Source organism: Saccopteryx leptura, chromosome 6 (assembly GCF_036850995.1).
Source record: "Saccopteryx leptura isolate mSacLep1 chromosome 6, mSacLep1_pri_phased_curated, whole genome shotgun sequence".
NCBI lineage: Eukaryota > Metazoa > Chordata > Mammalia > Chiroptera > Emballonuridae > Saccopteryx > Saccopteryx leptura.
In genome coordinates this window covers 60,201,579-60,227,162 of record NC_089508.1, presented here as the reverse complement: position 1 = coordinate 60,227,162, position 25,584 = coordinate 60,201,579, and the positions used below count along the sequence as shown (strand labels likewise).

General features: G+C 43.4%; 1 protein-coding gene and 1 non-coding gene across 2 annotated transcripts; one reads left to right on the top strand and one right to left on the bottom strand.

Moving 5' to 3' along the window:
* Positions 1–2,107: 2,107 nt before the first annotated feature.
* Positions 2,108–2,237, bottom strand: LOC136377873 (U8 small nucleolar RNA). Its single transcript, XR_010746489.1, has one exon. It is a non-coding gene; the product is annotated as a U8 small nucleolar RNA (small nucleolar RNA).
* Positions 2,238–4,547: 2,310 nt separating this feature from the next.
* CCNB2 (cyclin B2) lies at positions 4,548–25,371 on the top strand. The gene is made up of 9 exons (XM_066341521.1): positions 4,548–4,685; positions 8,754–8,882; positions 8,966–9,079; positions 14,630–14,800; positions 15,091–15,249; positions 17,305–17,541; positions 17,844–17,984; positions 23,942–24,052; positions 25,122–25,371. Exons 1-9 carry the CDS (start codon positions 4,662–4,664, stop codon positions 25,230–25,232), a joined length of 1,197 nt encoding a protein of 398 aa, XP_066197618.1. The 5' UTR covers positions 4,548–4,661; the 3' UTR covers positions 25,233–25,371.
* The last annotated feature ends 213 nt before the right edge of the window (positions 25,372–25,584 follow it).

Genomic DNA, 25,584 nt, shown 5'->3' with positions numbered 1-25,584 from the left:
CAGTTTGGACCCAAGGTCGCCAGCTCGAGCAAGGGGTAACTCGGTCTCCTGAAGGCCCATAGTCAAGGCACATCTGAGAAAGCAATCAATGAACAACTAAGGTGTCACAATGAAAAACTGATGATTGATTCTTCTTGTCTCTCCGTTTCTCTCTGTCTGTCCCTATCTGACTCTCTCTGTCTCTGTAAAAAAAAGAAAAAGAAAGAAAAAAAGAAATTGGAAGTATGGGTCTGACAAACAGCAAGCGAACCTTTGGTGATTCAGAAAAATAATCCTCACCACCAAGCCCGCAAGACTTTCCCTGAGCTGGGAGGTTTAGGTGTCAGAACAGAGGAGTTCCCATTTGGCACTCCAGGACCTGAACATTTGCGTATGCATCTCAGAATCTCTGTCTGCCTCTGACTCCCTTTTATGGGGTTGGAGACACTAGGCAACAGCTACCTTGCAGCGCCTGCCAACCCAAGCCATTCATCTTGTTTTCCATCATGCCAGTCCAGGACTAGTGGGCTGTGCTTTTGCTTGGAGTGCTCCTTCTGCCTGCAACCCCCCATATTTGCTGAAGTTCACATGCACATCTTTTTGAAGCAGTACTTGACTAAGAAATAAAAATAAAGTGAATTGAGCTTATAGAATGTTATCATACTGCAAAGGGCCATTGGCCTTCAAGAAATTTATTCTTGGTTAATTTTCTATTTGGTTTCCTTCAATAACTGTTTCAAACTTTCCCCACTCTTTCTACCAAATGTAAATAGAGTGGGAAAATGGTAAATGTAGTGGAAAGAGTGCACAGGCTTTGGAATTAGACCTGATTATAAATCTTGGCTCTGAAACTCCGAAATGCTATGATTGCAGCCAAGACATTTAACTGCTGTGAGCCTTTGTTTTTTCAAATTGAGATAAAATGTGACAGATGTCAACTAGAATTATTGTGATCATTTTGCAATATATATGTTTGTATATATTTGTACAAGAATCATCTTGTACACCAAAAACTGGTATGTCAATTATACCTCCATAAAAAAGAAATGACAAGAAATTGAGACACTACCTGCTTATAAGGATTGTTATGAGGCTTCAATGAGAAAGTCTATGTTAATTAGTATATAGGAGGAGTGATCAATGTTATCTAAAGCAGGAGGGAACAAGGCATAAAAATCTAGTACTATGATGCATTAAACAAGAGGTTGAGGCCCTGGCCGGTTGGCTCAGTGGTAGAGTGGCGTGTGGGAGTCCTAGGTTCAATTCCCGGCCAGGGCACACAGGAGAAGCACCAATCTGCTTCTCCACCTCTCCCCCTCTCCTTCCTCTGTCTCTCTCTTCCCCTCCTGCAGCCAAGGCTCCATTGGAGCAAAGTGGGCCCGGGCGCTGGGGATGGCTCTGTGGCCTCTGCCTCAGGCGCTAGAATGGCTCTGGTTGCAGCAGAGTGACGCCCCAGATTGGCAGAGCATCGCCCCCTGGTGGGCATGCCGGGTGGATCCCGGTGGGGCCTATGCGGGAGTCTGTCTGACTGCCTCTCCATTTCCAACTTCAGAAAAATACAAAAAAAACCCCACCCAAAACAAGACAAAAAAACAACAACAAGAGGTTGAATCAAGCAGTTCATTTGTAAGGTTCTAGGTTAGTTGCAGTGAGGGATACAAAAGAAATATTACTTCCATTTTTAATGAAAATGCAACCTGTCTAGTATGGATTAAAGTAATTGATATTGACAATGTCAATTAATAAGAGCACTTTACCATTCATAGCATTTCTGTTTACAAAGCCCTGTAAATTGGTGAAGATTACTGTTATAATTGTAACTTTTGCTAACACCACAATATTATAACAATAAGCAAAAATACAACTTTACTCAAAACCCCAGTACACTAAACATATATATTTTTTTCCCAAGACTTTTTCTTATAGGACTATGGCTACACTAACATCTTCCCATGCTTCATAGTAGCTACAATTATTGCTGTTTTAAAGAAGAGGAAACAGGTTTAGAAATGTCAGGTGGAAGGGCAAAGGAAGGAATTTAATTCAGATCATTTAGCTTCATTTACGGCTCATTGGTATCCAAGTAACAGAGAGGTAAAACATTTTTTATTTCATTTTTATTTTTATAATCAGACAGGAGCAATCAGGGTGTTGCAAGTTCTGATGAAGCAGAGACGCTTATCACGAATCACGTGAACTCCAATCATGTCCCAGTCTGCCTTTCAGAAGGAACTGGTAAGGACTGTCCTACCTGAAAGTTTTATAACGAGTGGAATAGGCGTGATAGGAATTCTTGCTCAAATTCTTAGATGGAGCCTGCTATCAGGAGTCAGTCCTTTTTCTGTGGGCACTGGACCTTTCCTTACCTCTTCCTTCTTCCCTTTCCTGTTCTTTTCACTTTTCCTTTCCTGTTTTCCTCTCTTGACCTGATCGTTTTACCCTTCTACCCAAGGCTAGATCACATCTTCTTTTTCATTTAAAAGCATTTTGCAGCCCTGGCAGTGTAGCTCAACTGGTTGGAATGTCGTCCTGACATGCTGGGGTTGCAGGTTTGATTCCCAGCCAGGTCCCATATAAGAAAGAACCCCTGGTCAGGGCACATACATTGAGCTGTTCCTATCTCTGTTTCTCTCTTCCTGCCTCACTCTCTAACAATAAAAAGAAAAAAGAATAAACTGACAGCACGAGGAAGTGGGAAACAAATTTTCTCACTTTGCCCCGTCTTTCTCTCTCTCTCTAAAAAAGTCAACTAAAAAAAAAAAAACTTTTTAGCCTGACCTGGCGGTGGCACAGTGGATAAAGTGTCAGACTGGGACATGGAGGACCCAGGTTTGAAACCCCAAGGTCACCAGCTTGAGCGCAGACTTATCTGGTTGAGCAAGGCTCACCAGCTTGAGCTCAAGGTCGCTGGCTCAAGCAATGGGTCACTCGGTCTGCTGTAGTTCCCCTGATCAAGACATATATGAGAAAGCAATCAATGAACAACTAAGGTGCCACAACTATGAGTTGATGCTTCTCATCTCTCTTCCTACTGTCTGTCTGTCCCTAGCATGTCATAGAATCATTCATTAAATGAAAATTTTTGAGCACCAACCATAACACATACCAAACAATGGTGCTAGGTGCCAGCAATACAATGAGATCTTACATGAATCACAAATCACACCAATAGCATTTACCTTTTTTTTTTTTTTTTTTGCCTCTCCTGGGACTCTCTGCTTTTGAGTAAACTCTACAATTCCCACTCCTTTTGAAGACATTTCAGTCTCAACTGAGGCTGGATAAAAAGCTAGGAAAATTCCTGGGCAAGTGGAATGGGGAAACTGAGACAAAATGATTAAACAAGGCCAAACAATTTGACCAAATTATAGGGAGCGAGTGAATTGCAAGACTTCTCTAAACAAGGACACTTGAGAACAAGTGATTTACACCTCTTTTCTCTGACCAGAGAATAAATAGCTTAAATCACCCTCATCAGGGAGATAGAGGACAGAGGCCCAATTAATGCCATTTGTGCCAGACAAACCCAAGGACAGATAAAGTCAGGAAATAACAAAAACCTGATTGGAGACAGGGAGACCCAAGATAAAAACACAGAAAAGTAACCAAAGAATAATCCCAAACTCCCCTACACACTTATTTTGAGGAATTGATAAATTGAAGGAGGCACCTGGAAAGCTGATAAATATTCTGCTGAAACCCTATACTAAAATTCTCACCCACAGTAAAGAAATAAAAACCCTCAAAACAAAGACCCAGGGTGGGCTCACTCTAGAGCCCACCTTCTCAGGCAGAACCTTTCACTTCTTTTCTCCTAAACTCTAAGGGTCCCTAGAGACTTGCAACCTGGGGAACTGCAGGCAGCTTCTGTTCATCCTGGGCTCACACCCTGAACCTATCTCCAAGGCCCCCTTTTCTCTGACTTTTCAGTGAGCTGACAGCAGACCTGCCTTGGCTCACTCCCCCCCACCCTCAATGTTTATAGGGAGCCAAAGCAGACAGCATTGCCTGGGCTCTCCTTCGTTTTCAAAATCACCAGACTTCCATTGTGAATTCTTTCCTGTAGGAAGTCAAGAATCTACACACCACAGGATGGCCTATGGCAGACCTGATCCCGGCTGGTCCTGTCTGGTAACATCAACCACCTAATACAATGCCATCCTGAGCAACCCAAAGGCGCCAGATCACCATCCAAACCAACCCAACCTAAACTCCAATTCCAAATTTCCGGAACAGGAATAAAGAAATGATATCTTCAAGGTGTTCCCTAGAACAGCTTCCGCCCACTCAGTACAAACGTAGAGACGCGTGAAGAAACATCTGCAGCTTTAGCCTGGTCCAAATTCAAAAAGTAGTCAAACCTCTGCTTCCCCAAGGAGACTTTTCTTTTTTGTTTATCTTGGAGGCAGTGATTAAGGGGGGAAAAAAAAAAAAGGCAGACTAGCAACCGGTTGGTTGTTAAGAAATTTACCCAATCAGCATGCGGAGATGCTTCCGGTTTAGCCAATGGGAAGAGCGCGACGTGCGTAGGGCCGCCCAATGGGGGCACGAGCCGCGCGGTATTTGAATCCTGGAACTAGGCGACAGCCGAAGACCCGCAGTCCTGCGGACTCCTGTGCCCTCCCTCTCCAGTACGCGTCCGTCCTTGGGTCGGGCTGGCATTCTTGCCTGCCCCGTCCCTCATGGCGCTGCTCCGACGTCCGAAGGTAAGTGGGCCCGGCGACCTGGTTCCGGGCCAGGGCTTTCAGCCGCCTCTCGCTTCTCTCCTGCTCCGAGCTTCTTCGCCCCAACCGATGCCGCTTCCCCCTCCTCCCGGCAGCCCGCTTCCCAGCCGCCCCGGCCCTGCGGCCTGTCCTGCCTGGCCGGTCTCTCCGGGCCTGGGTGCCGCCCTCCTGTCCCCGCCCCCGCCCCCGCGGGGGTCTGCGCTGCGGTGGGGGGAAGTCAGGAAAGCACCTCGGAGGTGGCACCTGTGAGGCGAGCCTCCCGAGCCTGGGCCTGGTAGCCTGGAAGTGATCCTGAGTGCCCTCTGTTGTTAGCTATCTAAGTACTGGGCTCTGGGATTTCCTCCCTCTGTTCTCACTTACCTGACCAGCGGAGGGATCTGGTGGGCAGGGGACAAGCACGGGAAGAAACTCCGCAGTCAATAAAGGGTTCTAAATGTTGGATCAAGCTTGAATTCATTTATTTCATCTTTGCAAAAATCAAAGTGTTAATGGTGTTTAGGGTACTTTTTTCTGAGGGCTTGAATTGTACTTTGATCTACTTTTCCTTTCCTGAAAAACAGAGGATCCAGACAGACCTTAGTTCCAACCACCTGGGTATAAAGCTATTTAAAAAGCTGGATTTAAATTTAATCACATTACCAGGCTTCCACCAATAAACATTAAACTTGCAAACACTTTTAGAAGTTGGCAGTTCCTGCTGGAAAAAAATGGAACACTATGACTTGAAGAATCCTAATAAGTTGAATACATTCTGTTTTTACAAGTTGAAATGACAAGTAATTTTTGTCTAGTCTGTTCCCTAAAGTTCTTTCATGCTCAAATTCTTTCCATCCTGGAAGGTTTGAGTTTTTCTTTGTCCCTTCTGTTGGGGTAGGTCTATTCAAGTCCCGTTGGGAGATTCTTTGGGATTAGAACTCCCAATTTCTGGGGGACAGGACATGCTGGGGATTTTCTTGTTCTTCAGATATGCTTTTTAGGTCTATAATAAAATTAACCTTTTTGTATGAATTGCTTTTCTTAGCAGGTTTTGTTTTTTCTTTTTTTTTTTTTTTTTTAGTGAGAGAGAAGGAAGGTAAAGAGAGGTAGCAGAGAGAGTGAGAAGCATCAACTCATAGTTGCTTCCCTTTAGTTCATTGATTGCTTCTTGTATGTGCCTGGGGTGGGGGGAGGGCTCAAGCAGAACCAGTGACCCCTTGCTCAAGCCAGTGTTCTTTAGGCTTATGCCAGTGACCTTGGGCTGAAACCAGTGACTAGGATCATGTCAGTGATCCTGTGCTCAAGCCAGTGATCCTGTGCTTAAGCCAAAGAGCTAGGCTCAAGCTAGAAACCTTGGGGTTTCGAACCAGGGACCTCAGTGTCCCCGGGTGACCCTCTATCCACTGTGCCATCACTGGTCAGACTCTTAGCACATTTTGTCTAAAACAGGTTAAGGTCATCTAACAATTTTTATTCATATAATTCCACCTTTCTCTGAATTTAAGAATAAAACTCTTACCTATGGATACTATTTTCTAAGTATCCTTTTTTTTTTTTTTTTTTTTTTTTCTGAAGCCGGAAACGGGGAGAGACAGTCAGACAGACTCCCACATGCGCCCGACCGGGATCCACCCGGCACGCCCACCAGGGGGCAACGCTCTGCCCACCAGGGGGCGATGCTCTGCCCCTCCGGGGCGTCGCTCTATCGCGACCAGAGCCACTCTAGCACCTGGGGCAGAGGCCAAGGAGCCATCCCCAGCGCCTGGGCCATCTTTCGGGCCATCTTTGCTCCAATGGAGCCTTGGCTGCGGGAGGGGAAGAGAGAGACAGAGAGGAAGGAGGGGGTGGGGGGTGGAGAAGCAAATGGGCGCTTCTCCTATGTGCCCTGGCCGGGAATCGAACCCGGGTCCCCCGCACGCCAGGCCGATGCTCTACCGCTGAGCCACCCGGCCAGGGCCACTATTTTCTAAGTATCCTTAACATAAGAGAGAGACCATGCTATGACAACCTTATTTTATTTTATTTATTTATTTTTACAGAGACAGAGAGAGAGTCAGAGAGAGGCATAGATAGGGACAGACAGAAACGGAGAGAGATGAGAAGCATCAATCATCAGTTTTTTGTTGCGACACCTTAGTTCATTGATTGCTTTCTCATACGTGCCTTGACCATGGGCCTTCAGCAGACCGAGTAACCCCTTGCTCGAGCCAGTGACCTTGGGTCCAAGGTGGTGAGCTTTGCTCAAACCAGATGAGCCCACGCTCAAGCTGGCTACCTCGGAGTCTCAAACCTGGGTCCTCTGCATCTCAGTCTGACGCTCTATCCACGCTCTATCGCCTGGTCAGGCGGCAACCTTATTTTAAAAGTCTCTATCTCTGATGATCATGTTTACATGAGCACGTCTTATTTCTAGAATGACAGTAAGACTCAAAGGTAGTTTAGGTTTTTGTTTGTTTTGAGAGAGAGAGAGAGAGAGAGAGAGAGACAGGAAGGAAGAGAGATGAGAAGCTTCAATTCCTAGTTGTGTCACTTTAGTTGTTCTTTAATTGCTTCTCAGACGTGCCTTGACTGGGGAGCTCAAGCCAAGCCAGTGACCTCTTGCTTAAGCCAGTAACCTTGGGCTTCAAGCCAATGACGTTTGGGCTGAAGCCAGTGACCTTGGGATCATGTCAGTGATCCCGTGCCCGAGCTTGTGAGCCTGCGCTCAAGCTGGATGAGCCCATGCACAAGCCTGCAACCTCGTGGTTTCGAACTGGGGATGCCAGCATCCTAGGTCAGTGCTCTTACCTCCACCGGTCAGGCTAGTTTAGGTTTTTAACATCTGATTTTTTAAACAGCCAGACCTGTTATATAACATTTTAATATTGTATCTTAATTGCACTTATTATTGACCTTTGTAAAGGAAGATACTTATTTATTTATTTATTTATTATTTTTTTTCATTTTTCTGAAGCTGGAAACAGGGAGAGACAGTCAGACAGACTCCCGCATGCGCCCAACCGGGATCCACCCGGCACGCCCACCATGGGGCGAAGCTCTGCCCACCAGGGGGCGATGCTCTGCCCATCCTGGGCGTCGCCATGTTGCGACCAGAGCCACTCTAGCGCCTGAGGCAGAGGCCACAGAGCCATCCCCAGCGCCCGGGCCATCTTTGCCCCAATGGAGCCTTGGCTGCAGGAGGGGAAGAGAGAGACAGAGAGGAAAGCGCGGCGGAGGGGTGGAGAAGCAAATGGGCGCTTCTCCTGTGTGCCCTGGCCGGGAATCGAACCCGGGTCCTCTGCACGCTAGGCCAACGCTCTACCGCTGAGCCAACCCGCCAGGGCAGGAAGATATTTAAATACTGTAGATACCTTTAATATATAGGGCTCTCTAAGAAGTTGCATGGGTGCTATATGAGAAATAATCACTTATCTGTTAAACTCTTCATGGGTTTTTAAAAATATTTTTATTTTTCAGATAAGGTAGATGAGTGATCTGCCTAATTTAGAATGATGTTATCAAACACAAATAGTACTTACAGATTTCCTGAAATGTACCTTTTTTCTCTTGTCAATAGATTTCAGCATATTAACCTTTCCTAAAGCAATTCTGAATTTAGATATCTGATATTAGTCAAGTATTTTAAATTGTCTCAACTCTTTTTATTTTTCATTGCGACACCTTAGTTGTTCATTGATTGCTTTCTCATATGTGGGCCTTCAACAGACCGAGGAACCCCTTGCTCAGGCCAGCGACCTTGGGTCCAAGCTGGTGAGCTTTTTGCTCAAGCCAGATGAGCCTGCACTCAAGCTGGCGACCTCGGGGTCTCGAACCTAGGTCCTCGGCATCCCAGTTCGACGCTCTATCCACTGCGCCACCGCCTGGTCAGGCTCAACTCTTTTTTTTTTTTTTTTTTAGAGAAAGAGATGAGGGAGGAGCATGAACTCATAGTTATGACACCTTAGTTGTTCACTGATTGCTTTCTCATATGTGCCTTGACCAGAGGGTTCCAGCCAAGCCAGTGACCCCTTGCTCAAGCCAGCAACCTTGGGATTTCCAACCTGGGTTCAACTCTTAATTAATTTTTTTTTTTAGGTGTCCACTGATTTGGAGAATAATGAAACAGGAGTTAATTCTAAAACGAAGAGTCATGTGACACTCCGGCGAACAGTTTTAGAAGAAATTGGAAATAAAGTTACAACCAGAGCCACACAAGTAGCTAAGGTAACAGCCATGAGGACTGCATGTGTGCCCACTGGGGGCAACATTGGCAGTCTTGCCCTATTTACATTTCTTTTTCCTTATAGAAAGCTCCAAACCCCAAAGTGCCTGTTCAGCCCACCAAAACAACAGATGTCAATAAACAGCTGAAACCCGTTGCTTCTGTGAGACCAGTACAGATGAAAACGTTGGCTCCTAAGGTAGGATGGTATGAATTTACAGTCTTACTTAGTGAAGCATCCTGTTTTGGGCTAGACTGCAAGGTGCCTCTTTCCATATTGCATCTTTTTTTTTTTTTTTTTTAAATAATTTTATTTTTTTAATGGGGCGACATCAATAAATCAGGATACATATATTCAAAGATAGCATGTCCAGGTTATCTTGTCATTCAATTATGTTGCATACCTATCACCCAAAGTCAGATTGTCCTCTGTCACCTTCTATCTAGTTTTCTTTCATATTGCATCTTTTGACAAACATTCACAGCTAGAGCTCTACCTTGAAACAACACTGTAGGAAATTAATATATACACCTGTCTTTAAAATTTTTACTTTTTTATTATGTTTTTAACATAAACCTTTTTAAGGATGATACCTTAATTTAATATTTATGACCTTGAATAACAAAGTTAATTACCTTAATAGCCAAATAAATTTAGTGATCTAAGAATGAAATTTGGTAGGTTTTATTAAATAATACACCATAAGAATGAACTTGCACCTGACCTGTGCTGACACAATGTATAAAGCATTGACCTGGAATGCTGACGTCCCTGGTTTGAAACCTCAGGCTTGCCTGGTCAAGGCACATAAGAGAAGCAACTGCTACGAGCTGATGCTTCCCACTCCCCCCCTTTCTCTCTCTCTCTTTCCTCTCTCTCTCTCCTCTCTCTAAAATCTATAATAAAATTTAAAAAAAGAAGGAACTTGCCCATGAAGGCTGTGGAAACTCACAGTTCTGAAATCCACACTCATGAAAGAATAAGATAATGCCAACATTCTGGGCTGATAAACTGGTTTCTGTGACTCGTGGCTCAGCCCGTTCCCCTTCCACCATTTTTACGTTTATGCACGCTGTTCTTTCTAGATTACATACATTCATGTAATTACTGTCAAACTGGCACTGTTGTAGGTGCTGAGCATACAACTACTTTGCTCTTTCCAGCTCAAAGATATATAGCGTTGTATGAAAACTTTAAAAGTAAAACATTGGTTATATTTGAGAAATGCAACTGTGGGTTGATGCTTCTCATCTCCTCCCTCTCTTTCTCTCTTCCTGTCTCTCTCTCTCTCTAAAAGAATAATAATAGTAATAATAATTATAAAAAATCAAAGTTCAGAGCAAATACCTAAGATTGACCTCCCATTTATGGTCCTTTCCTGGTATGTTTCCAGTAGTCTCCTAAATGCCTAACCCAAAACAGCTTTTCATACCTTGAGCTCTTGACTATTACAAAGCATTTTGTATGGGTGACTGAATATGGCTCCTCCCACATTTCAGGAGGGCCATTTGACAGTATATGGTTATTCTCCATACCTAGTATGTCTGTTGTAAAAACTTTATCCTAGGAAAATGATCAGAGATACAGTTGAGGTTTTTAAAATAATGTTGCAAAGAATATTTCATATAATAGAGAAATATTCTATTATTAGGAGATCGATTAAATCCATTTAGTGAAATGCTATAAATATCATGTTTTACTAGAATACTTAAAGTTGTTAAAATGCATGGGACATTAGAAAAAAGTCAGACTGTTATACAATATGATGCAGAGAAACCCCAAATTTGCTTAAAAAAAATTTTTTTTTGACAGACAGAGAGAGGGACAGATAGGGACAGACAGACAGGAACGGAGAGAGATGAGAAGCATCAGTTCTTCATTGTGGCTCCTTAGTTGTTCATTAACTGCTTTCTCATATGTGCTTGATGGGGGGGGCAATATAGCAGAACTTAGTGACCCCTTTTTGCTCAAGCCAGCTACCTTGGGCTTCAAGCCAGTGACCATGAGGTCATGTCTATGATCCCACACTCAAGCCAGCGACCTCGGGCTCACACTGGTGGGCCCACACTCAAGCCGGTAGCACGGGCACAAGCTGGCTACCTTAGGGTCTCAAATCTGGGTCCTCTGCGTCCCAGTCTGGCTCTATGCACGGAGCCACTGCCTGGTAAGGCCCAAATGTTCTTTTCTAAAAAAATTATTTTTATTAATTGATTTGAGAGAGAGGAAGAAAGAGAGAGAAAGGAGGGGTAGAGAAACAGATGGTCATTTCTTCTGTGTGCCCTGACTGGGAATCGAACCCAGGAGTTTCCCATGCTGGACAGACTACTGCTGAGCCAACCCAGTGGTGGAATTTAAATAATTTAACAACCGGTTCTCTGTCCTAATGACTGTTTTAAATATAAAAAATTGATATACTGAAAGGTAGTTTATTATTTCATGCATTTAATACTTAAATAAGAATAATAAAAGGTACATAAAACTAGATTATGTTATAAGAAAGTTTAAAATATTAATGAAAAAATATATACCTGACAAAAAAACCCCAATAAAACTGTTATTTAAGATATTTCCAATGACAGCTTGTCATTTCTTGGTTGTTTGGTACTTTTTCTCTTTACCTGATATGTTTGTTTACTGAAGTAACAAACATGAGGGAAGTAACATGTAGTATTTCATCAAAGGTATAATGAGTTTTATGAAATGAATAAATATCACAAGCATAGTTCCATCAAATTTTTTTCACCTATGGACAGAATGAACATTACTACAGGCTCTTAGAATATGCTATTACATAGATGAATGTTAAAAAAGAGTGAGGAATGTAAATCTGTGATTTCCACATTGGGCGGCTGCCCATGCACCCACTTTAGAGAGAGCTCTGATTACAAGTGCCAATTTAACAACTGGTTTGCCAAACTCAACAAAAATTAGGTATTGGCTCTACTGAACTGGCTGAATCCCACCGCCACTGAGCCAACCACTCAGGACCCCAAATTTGCTTTTGAAATTTGTGTTTATATGCAAAATATTGATGGTTGTTATTTTCGAGTATTATGTTGGGCCTAAGATTGATTTTCATTTTTAACATAGGTACATATTACTGTTTGAATTGAAGAAGTAAAAAAGGCAAAAGAAAAATAAAACCAAAAAGTTGTGAACAAAACAAAGGAGACATTTCCTTCAGAACCCCACTCTTTGAGTTCCCTTCATTCTTTATCTTTTTGGCTGACTCAATTTTTCTCTAGCTTCCTGAAAAATTAAGGCCACTGTTTTTCAGAGAAAGAATTATGGACTGTAGCTCAGTTCATATAAAATCATTTCAGTGATTGAAGTGTGTTTTTAGTTTCAGAAGACATCAGGGATTAATGAACAATAATTGTTTCCAATTCCAAGTCACTCTTCTCTGAAGAACAGTACAGAAGAGACCATGAAGTTCACAGTGTAGGGGTCGCCCCACCTCTTGGTGGATTAGCCAACCGGCCAGGGCATATCCCCTAATTTTTGTGAGCAATATATTTGCTTATCAATATTAATCATTCTCTCCACAGACCCAACTCATTCAATATTGGTACTTGGAGAACTTTAGTAGCTTTTATTCACACTCCACTGAGCTAATCAAACAGGAGTTTTCTCGAGTTCAGCAAAATCTCACATCTTCATTGTTTCTGATGGGACTTTTCAGTTGTCTCTGACAGCCCCCAGAACTCATTTGCTCATTTAACTTGAAGATTTTATATGTCAGGCTGATTTTGTCATTCAAAAGTTTATGCCAGTTAACCTAGGTACTAGCTGATACCGTTTTTATTTTTTTTAAATATTTTACTTATTGATTTTTTAGAGAGAGAGGAGTGAGAGAGAGAGACAGAGAGAGAGAGAAGGGGGAGGAGCAGGAAGCATCAACTCCCATATGTGCCTTGACCAGGCAAGCCCAAGGTTTCGAACTGGTGACCTCAGTGTTCCAGGTCGACGCTTTATCCCACTGCGCCACCACAGGTCAGGCCTGATACCGTTTTTAAATTTTACATGCTGCACCTACCGGACAGAGGGTTGCACCATTGGTTCCTAGGGCTTAGGCTGCCACCTGCACGATAAGTGGGATCTTAGAAAGGATTTTAGAATAAGTATGTTGGAGTCCAAAAGGACTGCAGTTTAGAAATTCTAAATTATCTCCTGCCATCCCAAGCCAGTGGGTAGCCCCCTTTATCTCTTGGCTTCCCCACGGACTTTGTATTGGCTTACCTTTTGCCTACTTATTTTCCTGAAGGTCTTCCCCTTTCTGACAACCTTCCCTAAGTTTCTCTTGGGTACCCCAAGTAGCATTTCTTATTCTAGCCCCTTGAGGTTCTGAAATCTTGAATAAATAGCATGCCTAGCAGCATGCTTCTTGTTCTCCTCGCCCTTCCTCAGCTTAATAACTTTGATTTAAGAGGGAAAGGCCTGTTTTGAATTGCTATGTATATTTTGTTGCTATTGTTTTATCCTCCTCTAAGTTTGGAAACTATAATTATTGAGCTTTAATGTAAATCAAAATTGTTTATTATACAGTCTTCTCTTCCTTTCTATACTTTATTACTTTAATACATATTCTTTATAGCCCAGCAATTCTGTTAGGTTTTACTTTGAGAACTACCTCTCATTCTTTTAAAAAGTAATGGTTTATTTATAGTTCATTACTAAGCACTTATTTTAACTTAATATATTTTTAATGCATGTGATTTTTAAAAAAATAAATAATCATCCTGTCAACATAAAATAATTACTGGTTGTAGACTTGTTTAGAAATGTGATTTTCTACTTTTTAGTTGCCATATATTTTCTTAATTTAGACTAAATTAGTTGATGAGAAGAAAAGAGGCTACTGTCAGCTCTGGGAATCTCTGAACACAGGTGTCTTAAGTTTCTTTTAATAAATATATATCAAGGACGTAATGTGTGTTAGGGATGATATAGGTATTTGAGATCATTAGTGGACAAAATCAATTTAAATAAATGTAAGCTTATAGAGTTTACATTCTAGCAGAGGTGGACAGAAAATAATACACACTACATCTAAGTAAACTCTTATCATATATTAGAAGGTTATAGGTTATATGGAGAAAAACACAGAGAAATAAAATGTATGTGTGGGGGGAATAGAAAGCAGATATGTTCATTTTAAATAGGATAAAATGTCACTGAGAAGGTGACATTTAAACAAACTTGACGAAGGTGAGAGAATTGCCATGTGGATACAGGGACGAGAGCATTCTGAGAAGAGGGAGCCTGTTTGCAGGAGGGAGGCCAGGGGGCTGGAGAGAAGCAGGAGACGGGTCAGCAAGGAAAGGGGGAGGCCCACATCATGCAGGCCCAGAGGCTATTCTGAGGACTTAGTTTTCACTTTGAGTGAAATTAGAGAGTTTTAAATAGAGAAGTATATGTCTAAAAACTTCATCTATTATATCATGAATTATTCACCTCTTACTCTGAAATTTACCGTATTTTCCGCTCCATAAGACGCAACCCTCCCCCCAAAGTGGAGGGGGAAATGCCTGTGCGTCTTATGCAGTGAAAAATACCGTATTTTATTGAATATTTTAACACACCATTTGGTTCAGAATATTTTTTTTTCTTATTTTCCTCCTTAAAACCCTAGGTGTGTCTTATGGAGCGAAAAATACAGTATTTGTTTTGGCTTTAACATGTTTCAAAAACGCATGTGATACTTTTAAACCAGTTGTATTTGTGATGTGCTTTAATTTCTCAATGTAGGGTCCTTCTCCCACCCCTGACGATATCTCCATGAAGGAAGAGAACCTCTGTCAAGCTTTCTCTGATGCTTTGCTCTGCAAAATCGAAGATATTGATAATGAAGATTGGGAGAACCCTCAGCTCTGCAGCGACTACGTTAAGGATATCTACCAATACCTAAGACAGCTTGAAGTGAGTGGTCCTTTGTGTGTTGGGTGTTCCCATACCACTGGGAAGGAATTGAGGTCAGCTTTTTAAAGATTTTTTTTTTTTTTTAGATTTTAATTATTCACTTTAGAGAGGGGAGAGAGAGGGGAGAGAAAGATAAGGGGAGGAAGAGCATCAACTCCCATAAGTGCCTTGACCAGGCAAGCCCAGTGTTTCAAACCAACGACCTCAGCGTTTCAGGATGACGCTTTTTACCCACTGCTCCACTGCAGGTCAGGCCGAGATCAGCTTTTTGAATTTAATTCTACCCACAGGTTCTGCAATTCATAAGTCCGCATTTCTTAGATGGAAGAGACATAAACGGCCGAATGCGTGCCATCCTGGTGGACTGGCTGGTTCAGGTCCACTCCAAGTTCAGGCTGCTGCAGGAGACGCTGTACATGTGCGTCGCCGTCATGGACCGCTTTTTACAGGTACGCGTGGCGTCGGGGACTTCGTGCCAGGCTCACGGAACACTGCATGTACGCAGTGCCGAGGGGCGGTAGCTCTGAAGAAAAGACCAAAAGCCAATTTATGAGAAGCCAAAGAACTTCAGGGGCTGGAATGGGAAGCAGTCCAAGCGAGTCAGACCTCTGGTGATTCTGACTGATTGTGGGCCTTTTGTTAGGTCAGCCTGCTGAAAGTGCTTGGGAAATACTGCATTGCCACAGTCGGTCATCAGAGGAGGCACACCAGGAATCGGCCTGACAGTCAGCCTGAAGCCTGGGTGCCTCTGGGTGCTGCCTTCCAGGCCTGCTTGCGCAGTATCTGTAGCTTGGTTTTCTTTGCTGTTAAGTTTCCTCTGAAAAGCGAGGGGTTTGGCTAGGCTAGAGCACGTGACAGTTTCCCACCAGGTGCGGCCTTTAATCACTGTAGGAGTGGGAGGAAGTGGAATTTTTTTTAAAAAAAGTGTTGGAGTGTGAGCGGGGAGTGTACTAGCATGTGAAGTCTCGAGGAAAGAGGAATGTAAGAAATTAAGCTGAGAACAGAAATGATCATCAAAATATTTATCAATTGGTATTGTAAAAAATACCACTTAGAAGAAATTCCAGGCATAAACCTTTAGTGTGTTATTTACCAACACTAGCATTGCAGATAGGATTTATTTATTTAAGGTTAACATTTATGATACAGATTTAGGTCAAGTACAAACAATACAATAATTGTTTTTATAATTAATGACCCTGAGATAGTACAAAATCCTAAGAAACTATAGATTCAGTGGTATATTCATTATACAGTCATATTTTTGGTAGATTTTCAATAATTAGAGTTGAGGCAAGAAAAGCAAAGTCCCAGTTTTTTATTTTTGTTTGATCAATAAAAAAGGTTTTTTTTACAAAAGTTCAGTGTGATAAATGTACATGACTCGCTTTTTCTAGTGTGAGTGAAGAGATGCTGTGGAGAGGGGACAGGTAGAAGCAGGTGATTTGTCTGGGAAACAGCCATTCCTTGTACTCGTTCCAGGGCTTCTAACATGATACTGTCTCCTCGTCTCACCACCATGCCAGCAGTGTTCTGCTGCCCACTAGTTGCCATCTCCACACATTCATCTATCACAGGATTCATAAAGGGATCAAACCCCCGCAATATTCCTTGTACATGTCTGCTGCCATTTAAGTTCAACGATAACTTTTTGTCCATAAATTTATTTTTATTTTATTTTTTTTACACAGGGACAGAGAGAGAGTCAGAGAGAGGGATAGACAGGGACAGACAGACAGGAACGGAGAGAGATGAGAAGCATCAATCATCAGTTTTTCATTGCGACACCTTAGTTGTTCATTGATTGCTTTCTCATATGTGCCTTGACTGCAGGCCTTCAGCAGACCAAGTAACCCCTCACTCGATCCATGACATTGGGTCCAAGCTGATGAGCTTTTGCTCAAACCAGATGAGCCCGCTCTCAAGCTGGTGACCTTGGGGTCTCGAACCTGGGTCTTCCGCATCCCAGTCCAATGCTCTATCCACTGTGCCACCGGCTGGTCAGGCAAGGGGTAAAGGGAATTTTTGAGAACTCTCTTCCTCCTCACTAGGCATCCATTAAATTCCTGTTTTGTGCTTGGCCTCATCCTGATTCTGACCATGTTGAGTGCCGTATTGGGGCTTCCCTAGACACTGCAGCCAGGACAGCAGGCATGGAGCAGTGAGTGGGAGCTTGGCTATCTGGCATAATTCTTCTCTCAGCAGTTGAGTAATTTTGAACTGGTGTCTGATTCTCCTCTCAGGCCATCTGTTTGTAAGTGAGGGGTAATATGTGCTTCCTAGGGTTTTTGTGACGATTCGATGAGATGATTGTGAGAACCTTAGCATTGCGCTGGCCCAGCATGAGTACTCAGTGACAGACAGCTGCTCTGGTGGCTTGGCTATGGACATTCAGCTATGTGCCAGCGTGCACATCTCCAGGACTTGGTTCCCTCTCACTTTCTTCTAGCCAGTTCCCCATTGCATTGTTAGACATGACCTTGACACGTTCTTTTTTAAATTAGGTTCAGCCAGTCTCTCGTAAGAAGCTTCAACTGGTTGGGATCACAGCTTTGCTATTGGCTTCCAAGTATGAAGAGATGTTTTCTCCAAATATTGAAGACTTCGTCTACATTACAGACAATGCTTATACCAGTTCTCAAATCCGAGAAATGGAAGCTCTGATTTTGAAAGAACTGAAATTTGAGTTGGGTCGGCCTTTGCCACTACATTTCTTAAGGCGGGCATCAAAAGCCGGGGAGGTGAGTGCCTCTGATTCTGTAGGAGACTTTATTTTGCTGCCTGTTGTCTCACCCCAGAAACACTGATCCAATTAAAGGGAAGGTTATGAATTTATAAGAAGCATGTTTTAGCTAAGTTCTAATACTTAGCAGTTCTTAAGAGAAAAGACCTCCTGTTCTATGTCTGTAACATACTGTGGAATAGAGCAGTTGCTGGGAAGGGAAAGTGAGTTAAGTAGGTTTGAGTTCTTAGGCCTTCACTCAGAATTTTGCAGGATAATACTGAGCTGTGCTTCCTACTTTCCCTGTCTGTTCTTTCGTAGGTTGATGTAGAACAGCACACTTTAGCCAAATATTTGATGGAACTGACTCTCATTGACTATGACATGGTGCATTATTACCCTTCCAAGGTGGCAGCAGCTGCCTCCTGCCTGTCCCAGAAGGTTCTAGGCCAAGGAAAATGGGTGAGTGTTGAATTTAAGAAGAAATTAGTTAGGTCATATTTTAGGTTGTCTTGACAGGAAAAGCTTTAGCATTTTCATAACACTATCCTTAAGCAATTGTTAAAAGTCCAAAGGCCTGAAATAAAGCTGCCTGAAACGATTTGGATGAGGAGTAGGTAATGACACGTGCCATGGTACACAAATGTATTATAGAGTCATAAAGAATGAGGAAGGCCACTAAGAGCTGCTATGCAAAGACTTCTGGGATATTCTGTTAAGTGTTACAAACAAGTTATTAAGCACACAACACAAAACAAGGTCAAGGCTTGACTGATTTGCCAGTACAGATAAATGAGCCACTTTTAGATTCATGTAAGGAGCCAATGATGCTAGGTTCTTGGGTGCTTGTCTCAAACACCAAGAAGGACTACTCTGAAACAAAAGAGGCCTGGTGAACGCAGTGCCTGAGCAAATTCTAGACTGCCACTCAGCATGTAAGTCCGTAGCTGAACCCTGAGAGCAGCGGAGCAAGAGCCTCCTCAGAACCCGGGAGGTGATGAGAAATGGTCTCATAACAGCCTCCCAGGGAAGATGGGATGTGAGTGGGAGCTGGCTTAGAGGCAGCTCCTCCCAAGACTGCCATTCCCTCCTGTTCTGGGAGGTTCACAAAGCATTTTGCCAAGATAGATAAGCTGTGCTCAGGTCTTTGCCTGCATGGCCTATGTTGATACATGCAAGACTACCAAGATTTCCTCTGTACAAGTGTATATAGTTTACATTTTATGTAAGAAAGGAGGGAGGCCCTGGCCGGTTTGCTCAGCGGTAGAGCGTCGGCTTGGCGTGCGGGAGACCCGGGTTCGATTCCCGGCCAGGGCACATAGGAGGGGCGCCCATCTGCTTCTCCACCCCTCCCCCTCTTCTTCCTCTCTGTCTCTCTCTTCCACTCCCACAGCCGAGGCTCCATTGGAGCAAGGATGGCCTGGGCGCTGGGGATGGCTCCTTGGCCTCTGCCCCAGGCGCTGGAGTGGCTCTGGTCGCAGCAGAGCGACGCCCCGGAGGGGCAGAGCGTCGCCCCTGGTGGGCGTGCCGGGTGGATCCCGGTCGGGCGCATGCGGGAGTCTGTCTGACTGTCTCTCCCCATTTCCAGCTTCAGAAAAATACAAAAAAAAAAAAAAAAAAAAGAAAGGAGGGAAATAAGAGAGTATATGTTTGTGTGTTTATGTATTTGCTAATTTTTCAAAAAATAGAGGAAATAGACCAGAAACCTATGTAAATGGATACTTACGGGGTTAGGTGGGAACAGGAGAGCAGGTGGAGGAAGGGAGCAGGATTTCTTGTCATTTTCACTGACTTGTATACAATATAATATAACTTTTTTACTTTTGAACAAGGCAAATGTTTTATGTAAACTCTAAAAATGTAATTAAGCAGAAACAATACTACTATACATCAAATTGGTAACAGAACATTGGGAAGGATTAATTCAAGTAACTTGAATACTGCATTCTGGCTGTGCATCCTTAGTGAGTTGTGAAATTAGACAAAACAAAGGCCCAAGAAAGGTAACATACTTAAAATTTACTTAGGAAATTTGTTGTTAATAATCTGTTATTATAATTCTGAAACTATGTTATTTTATAGGATAAAACAAGGGCCTAAATTTTCACTAAGAAGAAAGAGAAAATATTGTTAATTAAAACAAAAGGGAGCCTGACCAGGCGGTGGTGCAGTGGATAGAGTGTCGGCCTGGGATGCTGAAGACCCAGGTTTGAAACATCAAGGTCACCAGCTTGAGTGTGGGCTCACCAGCTTGAGCATGGGGTAACTGGCTTGAGTGTGGGATCATAGACATGACCTCATAGTCGCTGGCTTGAGCCCAAAGGTTGCTGGCTTGAAGCCCAAGGTCGCTGGTGTGAGCCCAGGGTTGCTGGCTTGACCAAGAGGTCACTAGCTTGCCTGGGGCCCCCTGGTCAAGGCACATACGAGAAAGCAATCAATAAACAAAGTGAGGCAATGAAGAATTGATGCTTCTCTTTTTTCCCTTTCTGTCTGCCTGTCTGTCTCTGTTTCTCGCTTAAAAAACAAAAACCAAAAGAGAAAAGCCCTATAATATTAAATCTGTTTTGGAAATAGCAAATGCATAATGAAAGGGCCAAGAAATGATAGCACCCAGTAGCAGTCAGCATACCTAGTACCCCATCTTGGATACAAGTAGGGCTCCTTTGAGGAACAGCTGATTTCAGGGCTGTGGCAGGGGAAGTACGAGGTGAGCCTAGACCAACTTGTAGCAGTAGTAAGCAAAGATCAATGCAATGGGGTCACATCAGAAGGAAATGGGAACTGGCTTGAAAAGGCTTTTACTCACTAAATTTAAGCATTACAAAGAATAGTGAAAGTAATAGGTTATAATGCAATTTAAAAATCCACAAGTTCATAATGATATGAAGGAAAGAAAGGAAGGAAGAAAGTGGATGGGGCTTTTTTTCTTTTCTAATCAGTAGAATACTAGCTAATTAAAGTAGAAAGAGCCCTGGCCAGTTGGCTCAGCAGTAGAGCATCGGTCTAGCGTGTGGAGGACCTGGGTTCTATTCCTGGCCAGGGCACACAGGAGAAGCGCCCATTTGCTTCTCCACCCCTCCGCCGCGCTTTCCTCTTTGTCTCTCTCTTTCCCTCCCGCAGCCAAGGCTCCATTGGAGCAAAGATGGCCCGGGCGCTGGGGATGGCTCTGTGGCCTCTGCCTCAGGCGCTAGAGTGGCTCTGGTCGCAACATGGCAACACCCAGGAGGGGCAGAGCATCGCCCCCTGGTGGGCAGAGCGTCGCCCCTGGTGGGCGTGCCAGGTGGATCCTGGTTGGGCGCATGCGGGAGTCTATCTGACTGTCTCTCCCTGTTTCCAGCTTCAGAAAAATGAAAAAAAAAAAAAAAAAAAAAGTAGAAAGAATGGTAGAGTTAGAAATTAACCAATATAATTCATCAGTTGATGCTTATTTCAATTGGTGAAATAATTTTGGGGAACAAGATTCACATGGTCTCAAAATTTCACCTCACAAATATGTAGTAATACTAAAGAAAAACTGCCTTTGTGATGGAGAGGCCTGGTAGTTACCACTTTACCCTGGTGATCAAGCTTGGCATCACCCGTGGTGGGACCACCTGACCTGACCAGCCTTCTGGTGTAGTAGAAGGTATACATGATCACACACACAGAATTCATGCCCAGGATGTTTGACACCACTTCAACTGTCAGGAAAGTGCTCCGATAAATCCAAAGTGCAGGCCCTTCTAAAAACAACTGGCCTGGATTCTTTAAAAAAGTTGACATTATTTAAAGCCAAGAAAAAGTGGATTTAAATTTGAAAAGACTAGAGACACTACAACCAAATATACTGTGTGTGCTGTGAGTGTGTGTATACACAGTTTTTGTTTTTTTTTTGTATTTTTCCGAAGCCAGAAATGGGGAGGCAGTCAGACAGACTCCCGCATGCGCCCGACCGGGATCCACCTGGCACGCCCACCAGGGGGCGATGCTCTGCCCATCCGGGGCATTGCTCTGCAGCAACCAGAGCCATTCTAGCGCCTGAGGCAGAGGCCACAGAGCCATCCTCAGTGCCCGGGCCAACTTTGCTCCAGTGGAGCCTCGGCTGTGGGAGGGGAAGAGAGAGACAGAGAGGAAGGAGAGGGGGAGAGGTGGAGAACAGATGGGCGCTTCTCCTGTGTGCCCTGGCCTGGAATCAAACCCAGGACTCCTGCACGCCAGGCCGACGCTCTACCACTGAGCCAACCAGCCAGGGCCCACACAGTTTGTTTGTTTGTTTTTTAATTTATTTTATTTCATTTATTCATTTTTAGAGAGGAGAGAGAGAGGGAGAGAGAGAGACAGAGAAAGAGAGGAGAGAGAGACAGGGGGGAGGAGCTGGAAGCATCAACTCCCATATGTGCCTTGACCAGGCAAGCCCAGGGTTTCGAACCGGCGACCTCAGCATTTCCAGGTTGACGCTTTATCCACTGCGCCACCACAGGTCAGGCCGCCACACAGTTTTTATACCATTGTGTATATATAGTATGTATATATACACACATATATATACCATATGTATATAATATATATGTATATATGTGTATATATATATCTACTATATGTATATATGTACATATACATACACAGTTGACCCTTGAACAACTTGAGAGTTAGTAGTACTGACTACCCTTACAGTGGAAAATCCACATATACTTTATATAAATACATATACACACAATTATATATTTATCTGTATATATATATTTTTTACTTATTCATTTTTTTTAGAGAGAGGAGACAGAGAGAGAGAGACAGACAGACAGAGAAGGGAGGGAGGAGCAGAAGGCATCAACTCCCATATGTGCCTTGACCAGGGAAGCCTGGGGTTTCGAACCAGTGACCTCAGTGTTCCAGGTCGATGCTTTTACCCACTGCACCACTGCAGGTCAGGCAATATATATATATATATATATATATTTGACAGAGACAGAGAGAGGGACAGATAGGGACAGACAGACAGGAAGGGAGAGAGATGAGAAGCATCAACTCTTCACTGCGGCACCTTAGTTCATTGATTGCTTTCTCACATGTACCCTCACCTGGGGGGCTACAGCAGAGTGAGTGACCCCTTACTCAAGCCAGTGACCATGGGGTTGTGTCTATGATCCCATGCTCAAGCCAGCAACCCTGCACTCAAGCTGGTGAGCCCGCGCTCAAGCCAGATCTCGAACCTGGGTTCTCTGTGTCCCAGTACGACGCTCCATCTACTACTGTGCCCCTGATTGGTCAGGCTATATATAAAATTTTTGCTGCGTTATTTAAAAATGAGCTGCAGGCACCATAATAAAATGCCAAAATGTTAATAATTGATGAATCTACACAAAGGATATAAAATGTTCATTATATTTTTCTTTCGGTTTTTCTGTAGATCTGAAATTTTTTGAAATAAAAAGCTTGAGGCAAAAAGGCCACTGGTCCATGAATGGTACATGGTTTTGGTACTAGTAGCACATTTTAGCTGAATATCATTCCTCTTAGACCTCTCCCTGTTTTCTAGGAATTGATTTCATAGTACCAGTAGTTATATGCTATTTCAGGATTCACTCTTGGTTAGTTCTTTTATTTTTTAACCTATTTTAGGATTAAGATTAAGTTATGCTTTATTTTCCCAATTATACATGTGAAAGAGATACATTTCAGCTTTTAGAATTTATCACAGACCTGAAATAAAGTCATACGTGACAAGTCTTATCGTCAATTAACAACTGTCCTTTTGCTTGAATTTTGTTCTCTGGGAGGCTAGGTGATAAGACAGGGCGTAGGGGCCTTTCTGAGTGCTCTCTGTTTTCCAGTGCTTAATTCACAGGGCCTAGCAAGAGAATTCTGGGTGGTCCTAGGTCTTCTGGATTTTGGTAGAGTAGATTGTTGCCTATGGCCTAATATTTGTGATAATTCTGAACCTCTGACCAACCATGTGGCTCTCTGGGCTCTCGGGCTCCCCGTTAGCCACGGCCATGCTGGGCTCTAATGGGGGGACATGTAACATGTCCCAGTCCCAGTCTTTGCCATAATAATGAAGGGGGCATTCCTTTGTTGGGTTTTGTTTTTCTCTGTTGCACTTTCCATCCCTTTTCAGTGTGATAAGAGAGGTAAGCATAAAGCTTTGATACATAAAGCACCCTCCTTAACCTGTGCAACCTTCTTTTAAAAAAAAAAAAAAATGACATGGGAACTTCGACCCATGGCTCAGCTGAGAGCCGCACAGCCTCTCGATTTATTCCTGCTCAGGGTTGGTGTCAGCCTGCATGTACACCGTGGGAGTGATGAGGGCTAGGAGTGAACGTCCAGGAGCTGAGATTTTTCCTTTGTAGCTTTTGCTTCAGTAATGTCAACATGTGTAAGATGGCTCTTCTAAAGAAGTGAGGCTCTGTCTTGCCCCTTCTCGTTGCGTTGTGTTCTAGAACTTGAAGCAGCAGTACTACACTGGATACACGGAGAATGAGGTATTGGAAGTCATGCAGCATATGGCCAAAAACATAGTAAAAGTGAATGAAAACCTAACGAAATTCATCGTAAGTAATCTTTCCTAAGCTGTGAAAAGCTTTAGATTATGTGTATTCTGTGTGTTTTCATGTAAATATATTGGCATAAGTGAGTTTATTTTAGTACAAACTATATTTTTCTAGTACAACTGATTAATTCTGAAAGCAGACTTTCTTTAAAACAAGGTAGATAGGTTAACGACTCCAGGCCCAGATTAGTCAGCCAGGCAGCTAGCTGTTCAATGGAGGTACCCATGCTCCTCCCAGCGTCCCTGGCGGGGCGCTCTGCAAGCAGGAGGGCTGGTTGGCCTATGGGCTGAATGGCAAGGGCCCACCTCACACGGCCTGTGCAGGCCTACGTATTTTGGTGATATTACTCAGAGCCTTTGTCCACTATGTTTTGGGACAATGACTGAAAAACACTTGCATAGCAAGCTTGGTGAAAGAGGGGCAAAAAGCCCTTTTAGGAAGTGTCCCGTGTGGCTCACATGAGAGAAGAAGCCAGAGGAGATTGGGCACTGTCCTGGGCTGTGTGATACCAACTATCAGAACTTACCAAGGATCTGGTGACAAAGCAAGTCATTTGTTCCAAGTGTCCTCACATCCTGATCTGCTTCCTTATGTGTAGTTTCAGCATGATTTTGCACACTGTGGAAGCGTAATGTGTTTCAGTCCCTAGGGTGTTGTCTGGGCTCTGCTAAGCACATGTTGCCACTGACTTTTATTGCCAGTTACTGCCGCCAGTCCTGGCAAGCTCATTACCTCCTGACAGCACTTAGGTGTAACAGACACAGCTTCCACCTCCCACCCCTGGTTAGCTTATGAGAGGAAGCCTGTTCCTTGGACCTGGACATCGTTTGGTTCCACATCACAGGTACCACCAGCTGGGCTTTATCCATTACCAGGATGGGAGGACGTCGTCAGGCACAGAGTAGTGTGACCTTAGAGAGCTTGCTGGCCTCAGTGACTTGGCATCATCCTGCCATCTGAAGACTGTGGGTCTTGCCCTTCAGCACTTGTAAATTAGACTAGGAGCAAGGTATAAGGGGAGAGGGAGGTTAAGGCCTGGTGTGTCCTTAACCACAAATGACTTCTGCAGGCCATCAAGAATAAGTATGCAAGCAGCAAGCTCCTGAAGATCAGTACAATTCCTCAGCTGAACTCCAAAGCTGTCCGAGAGCTCGCCCTGCCCCTGCTGGGACAGTCCTAGATGCCTCCGGGAGAGTGCTTCGTCTGTGCACTTTGTCTTGCTGATTGGAACTCTTGACTTTATATATGAAATCTCTTCTCAGACCTATTTTCTAACTATATATTGAGGAAAAATAAAGCTATTGATTTTTCTTAAGGTATCCAGTGTGTATTTATTTCTGCATTCTCTGCTGAAGAACTCAGACACCTGCTTTGACTAATTTCTTTTCAGCTATTATGAATAGCATATAAATTATTGCCTTTATGGCTTTGGGAAAGACATTCCTACCATTTTTTCAAATGAGAAAAACTAGAACTTGGCTTCAGTGAATGCCAACCCATTCCTAAACTTCTCGGATATAAAAAAGATTGAT